General features: G+C 37.4%; 1 protein-coding gene across 1 annotated transcript; it reads left to right on the top strand.

The window, feature by feature from the left end:
- The first annotated feature begins 4,694 nt into the window (after positions 1-4,694).
- Positions 4,695-7,908, top strand: LOC140888952 (uncharacterized). The gene is made up of 4 exons (XM_073296646.1): positions 4,695-6,074; positions 6,321-6,483; positions 6,997-7,185; positions 7,799-7,908. Exons 1-4 carry the CDS (start codon positions 4,695-4,697, stop codon positions 7,906-7,908), a joined length of 1,842 nt encoding a protein of 613 aa, XP_073152747.1.
- The last annotated feature ends 2,597 nt before the right edge of the window (positions 7,909-10,505 follow it).

A 10,505-nucleotide genomic window follows, 5' to 3' on the forward strand; every position in this document is an offset into this window, starting at 1 on the left:
CCAATTGATGTATTTGATTCAGCATAATCAAAGAAAAGACTCATTTGTAACTGATTTTCATATCATCATCTATCTTCTAAACCTCAAGACTAATATCCAATTCATAATCTCATCAAGTCGGTAATTCATAAATTCTTCAATTCTTCAATTCAATATTGAATTCCAGTTCACAACTTAAACTAAAGTAAAAAATCTTACTAGAACATATCTGTAATCTCTATGCATTGGCATACCTATCAATGCTGATTTAGATCTTGAACATATCTAGTGCATCGAATATACTGATTTCGGAATATTTCTATAATCAAACATCATATAACAACCCGAAATCACAGAATCTTAATTCGAGATTCTATATCATATCATGATATTCATATGCACATCATGTTCTTGTTGATCTAATTTTATCGCTTCTTATCATCATACTGATTGGTTAAATCACAAAATCCAGTGATTCAATAATCTGCAACTATCACTAATCAGTACTTGGTATAGTCTTATAATCTATCATACATCGCAACCACATAATTCCCATATGAACAATATCATGTTCGGTGTCAGTTCATCGAAGCAATAGTTCTATTCTTCAGTGCAATTCACAAAATCTCTTTTCTGATACAGAGGTAATCATATAATAAGATTTCAGCTATTAGGTATCTATTGCACCAATAATAAACAGGTCAAAACAAAATAAATCTGTTACCTGAAATTTCATTCTCAGGTGCAATTTCATTCTGATCCTCTGTCTACTTCTGCTATTTGTTCTTCATTCGAATCTTCTTAGAATCCATGTTTCTTCTAACAGATTCTAACACTCATACCTAAATTTTATTTACACTGCTTGTTCGGATATCATCCTCCACAATGTGTGTACTAATCTCTAATATACTCTGCATTCAGAAGCAAACTACTCCATCTCAATTTGCTAGAGTTAGAGATTTATTTTCATATCATTCATTTCATATCTGTTCTGGAATAAAAATTGTAGATAAAGTTGTGAGTATCTCACATACTCTTGTATATCTACAATTTCATTCTCCTAACTCATCATTCAGCTTTAATTCTCTTAGACAGGGCTATGTCTTAAAAAAAATGTTTCAGTTGTCAACATTTATTCAGACATAATCTGCGGATTCAAGCCATTAAATAATTCACTCAATCTTGAGCTTTTCATCATTTACAATTCAAAAAATTGGAATAGGCTTGAAAATTCTAAGAAGGCATTTCTCAAATTCAAAATATTCAACTTCTACAGGGTATGTTTTCTTTCTCATCATTTCTATCTGTTGTGGCAAAGAACTATAAACAAAATACTGTTCTAAGCACTTACCAACAATCAACATACCTCTGCCTTCTTATCATTTCTTTATCAAAATCCACCAGTTGGTTGCTAGGTTTCGAAGTTGGTATTCAATCAATCTGATCCGATATTCATCTGAATCTTTTTGATATTTGAACAACTGGTCAAATTCTTCAAACCAACCATTACCTACAACATCATCTATTCATTTGTTGATATTCTGTTCTGTTCAATCAGAGATACTTCATTCAGCTGAGCAATATCGTTCTATTTTGTTCAATCTGACCATACCATTCTGTTCAGTCTAGCCATACTATTCTGTCAGTCTGGGGTGCTTACGTCACCCAAAGAACATTGTTCTATCCAATTATGGGTGCTTACATCACTCGGTAAAAATCATATAACAAAACGATAAAAATTTCAAAAATTTACAAATCAGTAAATTAGGCAATTGAATTTCAAAGATAGATCATGCTCACATGCAATTTATCAAATCAGCGAATCATCAAATCAAGTAATGCATAATCATGATATACTATAAATGCATGTGACTCAATCTACCCCGCTCAGCTTCTATCTCAGTCCAAGAACTTACGCTCTGATACCACCTGTTGTGAGGACCCGAGTTCTAATCTCTCATTTACTCGAATCATCATGAATCATAGACAACTCGAATCATCATGAATCATAGAAAAGAATCAATGTCTAAACAACATAAAAAAAAAAAAATTTAAAATGGAGCACCTCGCTCGATCGGTAAAAAGCTACCGATCGAGCGAGCACATTGATTCAACTCTCGGATGTGCTCCAATTGTGGCCTCGCTCGATCGGTTCATCTTCACCGATCGAGCGAGCCACTCATGCTCACAATTCTGTTCTCAACTTCAGGGCCTTGCTCGATCGGTGATAATCCCCCGATCGAGCGAGCTCATTTTCCAGAAAACATCAGGAGCTTTTGCTGCCAAATGCTATGCAATTCATTCCACATACTCTAGTCATTCATGATATATTGGTACAACAACCATTCAATCTTGTAACCACAACTAACATATATCCTAAACATGATATAGTTGAAGAGAAACAAGATTACCATACACTAGAATAAAGTCTCATGCTAGAATCAAATATCATATAAGAGTCATTAAGTTACATCATGTTGTCTTAAGGATTACAACATCATTACCAATCCTATATACATCATCAAGACAACAACTTGATAACCAACAAGTCTTGGTACAAGTAACTATAACATAATCATGTGTTTGACATTCAACACTATCATTGACAGCTCACACAAACCATCTAAACTCGGATCATCACGCTATTCTCCTCATCCCTTGTTTTTCAAGATTGCCTTTGCCCTGTTCCATTCCCACCTATTGCCATGACACATACAACATAACAATAGCCGGATAACTCCGGTGAGAAATATATTTCCCAGTAAAAGCAACTAAACATGCATATAAACATATATCAAGATCATGATATAAGGAAAATCAATGCATGTTTTAAAACAAGGTTCACTATTCGAATTCTATCGTTTCATCGGTTGGGATCCCGAGAAGTAGATATCATAACTAATCCACCGACTCTCCCGATCGAGGTGGGGCTACTTATCTCACTTCTCTAGACTTTGAAGCCATTATATATGTAAATCAGAAGCTAGGCTAAAACAACCACCCAGGCCATACATATACAATCCCTCAAATTGTCTATTTGAACGTTTTCGTTCATTTCAAAATCAAGGAATAAGTCTTTCAAGATGAATGCAATATATATCAATCAAACCACATTCAGTAATATCAATCAAATAGTAGTCCACTTTTACCTTCGTATTTTGTCTGTTCTAAATTCTTCAAATCTGAATTGCAACCTCAAAACATTCACCTCAATCTTCGTTCAATCCATTCCTTTCATAATCGAGTCCAAATCATCAACATATCTTCAATCAAATTCATTTCCAACCTCAAGCGAACTTCCTCGGTTCACAATCCGATATCTTGAGTTGATTGAGCTCGTAGCACTTCTGAAATATAAAGATTATCATCTAACAAAATCAGTATACAATTCCAAGATCATTGGCTCAATCGTAAACTATTAGTATGGTTTCAAAACATAACCAATCATCGTAGCGATTGAAAATCGGGAATCGTTATAGTATCGAATTCAATTCTAATTTCAACTCCATTCATACGGCTTTTCATATCCGTTCATTGTCATTCAACTCTTCAAACCAACAGCTATTATCATAAACATATCCAAGAACATCTCATCTCGAAAATCAGCTATCAAACTTGTCTCAAAACACATATCGACGGCGTAGCGATTAAAAATCGGTAACCAACGACATATCGACTTCGAATATAACTTCATATCATTATATATCATCAACACCAGCTAATTACCAGCATAATCAGATGCTACACAAGTTGAAATCTATGCTGGTTATCATATGAATTTCATTCAATACTCAAGATTCAATTCGGTTTCGAATATGCAACACTAGAATATCGATAACATGATCAAACAAATCAACTTCTGATTTTTACCCATATTCGAATTTCAAAATCTATTCAAGACATCGTAAACCTTACATCAAATCGAATGCCTCGTTGCAAGGATTCCAGAACATCTTTCGGAATTGAAATCGGACGAGCGAATCAAAAGTTACGGCGATTTGAAAAACTCAAAATCATAAGAAAAAGATGAGCTCTCGGCTCTCTGTTCAGACTTTCTCAATTCATATGCTTTCAACACGTGAAATTGCTGAATAATCTGATTAAATTCGGATAGATATTGCATAAATTGCAATTTAGTCCCTCAAGTCTTCAGTAATTGAAATTCAGTCCTCGGCCTTCGTTTTAATTCAATTTCAATCCTAAATAATTTAAGAATATTATAATTTAAATCAAAACTCTAAATATTCCCAAATTAAATATTCTCGGATTAAAATTAAATCAATTCGGATTAATTAAATAATCTCGACCGTTTGCACTTCAGCCCTTCAAATGTCAATATTTGCAAATCAGTCCCTGATCGGGTTGTATATTCCAAATTCATCTTCTTTAATTTCCGAAACATGGAATTTAATCTTAAACTCCATAAATATTCAAATTGAATATTTATTCTTTTAATTTAAGAATTCTCGGAATTTAATTCTCAAAATCCGCATATTCTCAAATTAAATATTTTCGGCTTGGAAATTAAATCTATCATTTTCATAACTTCTCAAATCAATATTAGCCCATAATATGGAATTTAATTCTCAAATTCCATAATTAATAATTTAATATTTTCGGGCCTTACAACCGAGTCTTGATCAGAGGTATGATGATCAGAGGAGGACTGAGATAGATTTGATGTTATGGTATTCTGACCATTTTGATAATCAGATATGTCTCGACGACCAGGACGACCAGCGACTAGACAAACAGGCACGACTCCTTTGCCAGAACAGGCAATTGTAGCACTGACAGTGCCACGAGCCACAAAAATTCCTCGCACTGAACAGGGTAGTACATCTGCCGATCTGATGAATGCGACAGCTACCCCAATGGAAACATTGCTCAAGAGATTTCAATCCTTTAATCCGCCAACACTAAAGGGCACTGAGAATTCTATTGAGTGTGAGAGTTGGCTAGAAAACATGGAAATGTTATTTGATTCTCTTGACTACATTGATGAGCGAAGAGTCAGACTGATAGGGCACCAGTTGCACGAAGTTGCAAAGAGTTGGTGGTTTACAACCAAGAGAGCCTTAGAGCATAGAGGTACTGTGATCACCTGGAATGTTTTCAAAACCGAATTTTTTCAACGCTTCTTTCCAGGGTCTTACCGTAAAGACAAGGGTGCTGAATTTGCCAATCTGAAGCAAGAGAATTTAAACATTGAAGAATATGTTGCAAAGTTTTCTACATTTCTACGTTTTGCTCCACATGTTGCTAAAAATGATGAAGTAATGGCTGATCAGTTCATTAATGGACTGAATCCTGAAGTTTTCACGTTGGTAAATTCTGGTAGGCCCAAGACCTTTGCTGATGCTCTTGATCGTGCAAAGGGAGCCGAGACAGGGTTGATAAAACAACGAGGAGCTTCGTATGTTGCTCAGCCACAGAGACAACCACAACCCCCAGCACAGTTTCAACAACCACCTCCTAGATTTGAGAGTGGTGGTAGTAGAAGTGGAAAGAAGGGATATCTGCAAGCCCCAGAAAAACAGTTTAAAAAGCCAGGGAGCAGTTCATCGAGTTCCAGTGGTTCAAAACCAAAGTCAGGGGTGTATTGTAGTAGTTGTGGTGGAGGTCATCCGACTGATCAGTGCCGATGTGTATTTGGGAGTTGCCACATATGCCACCAGACTGGACATTTTGCGAGGGTATGTCCTCAGCGAGGTTCAGGAAGGTCCAAAGGTGTGGAGTCGTCAAGAGCAGGGACTCAGCCAGAGAGGCAGGCATCTTCTGTTCATTCCTTTCAACCACCGCTTGCACAGCAACCGATTCGGCCAGGAGGAAGCCAGACTGTGAGTCAACCTCCAAGACAACAGGCTCGTGTCTTTGCCCTGACAAAAGAACAGGCACAGGGAGCACCGGATGATGTGATAGCAGGTAACTGTTATCTTTGTTGTTATCCTGTATATGTATTGATTGATACGGGTGCATCCCATACTTTAATCTTTGAACGATTTGCATTATTACATGCTTTGCCTGTTGAATCATTACCTGCTATAGCATCTGTCTCTTCACCTTTGGGTAGAAGTCTTATATCAGTAAACACTGTCAGAACTTGTTTGCTACAATATGAAGGTCATGGGATAGAAATAGACTGTATTGTGCTTGGTTTGTTTGATTTTGATTGCATTATCGGTATTGATATGCTAACCAAGTACAGAGCTACCGTAGACTGTTTCCAGAAAGTGGTGAGGTTCAGACCTGAAATGGCTTAAGAATGGAAATTCTATGGTAAGGGTTCTCGTGCTAAGATTCCTCTGATTTCAGTATTATCTATGACTCGATTATTACAGAAAGGAGCAGAGGGATTTCTAGTCTATGCAGTTGTTGTACTGAAAACTAGCCCTAAATTGGCTGATTTGCCAGTGGTTAGTGAATTTTCTGACGTCTTCCCAGATGAAATCCTGGGATTGCCTCCATACCGTAAGATAGATTTCAGCATAGAACTAATGTCAGGTACTGTACCGATTTCTAAAGCATCATATCGAATGGCACCAGTGGAATTGAAGAAATTAAAAGAACAACTGGAAGACCTACTGGCCAAAGGATATATTCGACCCAGTGTTTCTCCTTGGGGTGCGCCAGTTTTATTTGTTCGAAATAAAGACGGTTCCATGAGACTTTGTATTGACTACCGGCAACTGAACAAGGCAACGGTAAAGAATAAATACCCTTTGCCTCATATTGATGATTTGTTTGACCAGTTGCAGGGTTCTACTACATATTCCAAGATCGATCTGAGATCTAGGTATCACCAGTTGAGGGTCAGAGATTCTGATATTTCGAAAACTGCTTTCAGAACCAGATATGGCCACCATGAGTTTATAGTTATGTCATTTGGTCTGACGAATACTCCAGTTGTGTTTATGGCTTTAATGAACCATGTCTTTCAAAAATATCTTGATGATTTTGTTATCATTTTTATCGATGATATTCTGATATATTCTAAGAATTTGATTGATCATTCAGAGCATTTGAGAACTGTGTTAAAGACTTTGAGAGCTGAGAAGCTGTATGCTAAACTGTCGAAATGTGAGTTTTGGCTGAAACAGGTGGTATTTTTTGGACACATTATATTCGGAGATGGTATATCTGTTGATCCAAGCAAAGTCGAAGCTGTGATTTGTTGGCCTCAATCGAAATCTGTTCCTGAGATACGTAGTTTCATGGGTTTAGCCGGATATTATTGTCGTTTCATTAAGCATTTTTCTAGCATTGCAAAGCCGATTACTCAGTTGACGACTCAGAAAAATGCTCCATTTATCTGGTCTGAAGCATGTGAATCCAGTTTCCTTGAGTTAAAACACGATTGACCAGTGTACCAGTCTTGACGATTCCTTCAGGTACTGGTGGTTTCACTGTTTATTGTGATGCATCTCATCGAGGCTTGGGATGTGTATTGATGCAGCGAGGGCATGTGATTGCTTATGCCTCGAGACAGCTGAAACTTCATGAGACCAGATACCCGATACATGATCTTGAATTGGCCGCCATAGTATTTGTTTGAAGATCTAGCGACACTACCTATATGGTGAATAGTTTGAGATTTATTCTGATCACAAGAGTCTGAAATACTTGTTTTCACAGTCCGAACTGAATATGAGGCAGCGCAGATGGCTTGATTTGCTTAAAGATTTCGATTGTGAGATCAAATACTATCTGGGGAAGTCCAATGCAGTTGCTGATGCACTGAGTCAAAAGGTATATTCTTTGTCCTTATCGACGATTGGTGTATCCAATTTGATTGAAGAATGTTGTTTTCCTGGATTAGTATTTGAGACAGATTGTCAGCCTCTTGGACTCTATCAGATTCAGATTGAACCAGAGCTACTTGTGAAAATTAAAGATGCTCAGAAACTTGATCCGAATGTTCAGAATTAAGTCGAGAAGGTCTGATCAGGGCATTTATCTGAATATCATGTGCGTGATGAGATTTTATATGTAAACAACCGACTTGTAGTGCCTGATATTTCTGATGTGCGACAACAACTCCTGAAAGAGGCACATTGTAGTCGTTATAGTATCCATCCTGGTGGCAGAAAGATGTACAACGACTTGAAGAATTAGTATTGGTGGAAACAAATGAAGTCGGATGTCATGGATTTTGTTTCTCGATGTCTTAATTTACAGCAGGTAAAAGCAGAAAGGAAGAAACCGCTTGGTTTACTGCACAGCTGATCCATTCTTGAATAGAAATGAGATCATATTTCCATGGACTTTGTTATGAAGTTACCTTGATCTTCTAGAGGTTGCGATGCTATCTGGGTAATTATTAATAGATTGACAAAATCATCGTGTTTTATTCCTTATAGTATGACGTATAGACACGACCAGATGGCAGAGATTTATATCCAAGAAGTGGTAAATTGCATGGAGTGCCGAAGTCTATTGTATCAGGTCGTGATCCTCGATTTACATCACACTTCTGGCATAGTTTGCAGGATGCTCGAGGTACGAGGTTACACCTGAGTACAACTTATCACCCCCAGATAGACGGACAGTCTGAGCGTACTATCCAGACTTTGGAGGATATGCTGAGAGCTGTAGTGCTTGACTTTGGCACTAGTTGGCAAGATTCACTATCTCTTTGTGAATTCTTGTACAACAACAGCTATCAGACGAGTATTGAGATGACACCGTTTGAAGCGTTGTATGGCAAGAAGTGTCGATCTCCTTTTAATCTCCTTTTTATTGGTATGATATATCAGAAGTACCTAACATTGGGCCTGACATGATTCGAGATATGACTGAGAAAGTGAAGATTATTCAGAAAAGAATGAAGACAGCTCAGGACAGACAAGCCAAATATGCAAATATCCGATGTCGACCTTTGTCTATTGAACAGGGGGATAGGGTGTTTCTGAAGATTTCTCCATTCAGAGGCACTGTTCGATTTGTCAAGCGAGGGAATTTATCTCCATGCTATATCGGTCCTTATGAAATTCTCGAGAAGATAGTCGATCTTTCCTATCGATTAGCTCTTCCTCCATCTTTATCTGGAATACATGATGTCTTTCATGTATCAATGCCTCAAAAATATTTGGCTGATGAATCTCATGTGCTTCGACCTGAAGAGGCAGAACTCGATGACACTCTGAGTTATTTTGAGAAGCCAATTCAGATTCTCGATCGCAAAGAAAAGCAGCTCAGAACGAAGACTATTCCGCTTGTGAAAGTTCAGTGGAGTCGACATGGTATTGAAGAAGCTACCTGGGAGACTGAATCAGATATAAGACAGATATTTCCTGAGCTATTTCATTGATGTGAGTCTTATTCGGTTTTCATTATTTCCCTTATTTATTTATCTTATGTGTATACATATTACATGTGATTTCGAGGGTGAAATCAGTTTTTAGAGGGGAAGAATTGTAAGGTCCAGGATTATTTGATTTAATCAAAAATTATTTAATTTTAATCCGAGAATATTTAATTTGAGAATTTTTAGAGTTTAGATTTAAATTATAATATTCTTAAATTATTTAGGATTGAAATTGAATTAAAAGAAGTTACAGGGCTAGTATGCAACTAGTAAAGAATTAGAAGGGCCAAAGTGCAAAATCCTTAGTCTTAGTGGGGCACTTGTCAAGTGCATGCATATTCACGTGTATTGTAGTGAACCTTACCCGGATCACCTACTAAACAGAACTTAGGCATGCAATTAACTTAATCAAACAGATATCAGAATAAAACTGCGGAAACCATAAACATTATACAATCCCAAGTAAAGGAATCTGTAATTTATCCAAATAATATACAACCAAATCGAATAGCTGTATCAACCCAAACAACAGTAATAAAACCTAGACGAAGCTCCAGCTGGTCATCCACTGACTAGCCCCTCTTGGATCCACCCGCCTCGTCCAATCGCAAACCTGCCCCATGGAATAGGGTGTCCAAAAACACAGAGTACGAGACGTGAGCATAAAACGCTCAGTACGAGAGTATGAGTATACATGCATGCAAAGTGAACTCCCTATAAACTCGAGGTCAAGGATCAGATAACAGAGACAGACCGGGCCCTGGTATGTAGCACGCTATGCCGTCACTTCAGGAGGTGGCTCCCATACCATAATACCAGTGGATATGCCGGACCCAAATCGATGGAAGTCCAACCACTAACAGGATAGGGAAAAACCCTACTAACAGACATCTCGAAGGAGATATCTCAGTATGAAAATGAATGCAGCATAAATCAATGACATATAAACCATGCAGTCACATAATACATGCATACTCAGTCAGGATATCTCGAACAGTACTTCCGTACCTCAAATCAGTGCAAGTTCTACCAACTCTAGGTCCACGCCTATAGTTTGCTCTACACTGCCAAATGATACTACTATCATTAAAGTGCTCTAAAAGCCTTAACTAAGCTATTGCATACTCCAAAATATTTATAGGAAGCAAAAGCTATACCTTCGTCCGTCGTTAGCCCTTTGATGTCGATGCCTCCAGAACTTGGGCACAACTCCTCTATG

Source organism: Henckelia pumila, chromosome 3, assembly GCF_033568475.1.
Source record: "Henckelia pumila isolate YLH828 chromosome 3, ASM3356847v2, whole genome shotgun sequence".
In the NCBI taxonomy this organism is placed as follows: Eukaryota; Viridiplantae; Streptophyta; class Magnoliopsida; order Lamiales; family Gesneriaceae; genus Henckelia; species Henckelia pumila.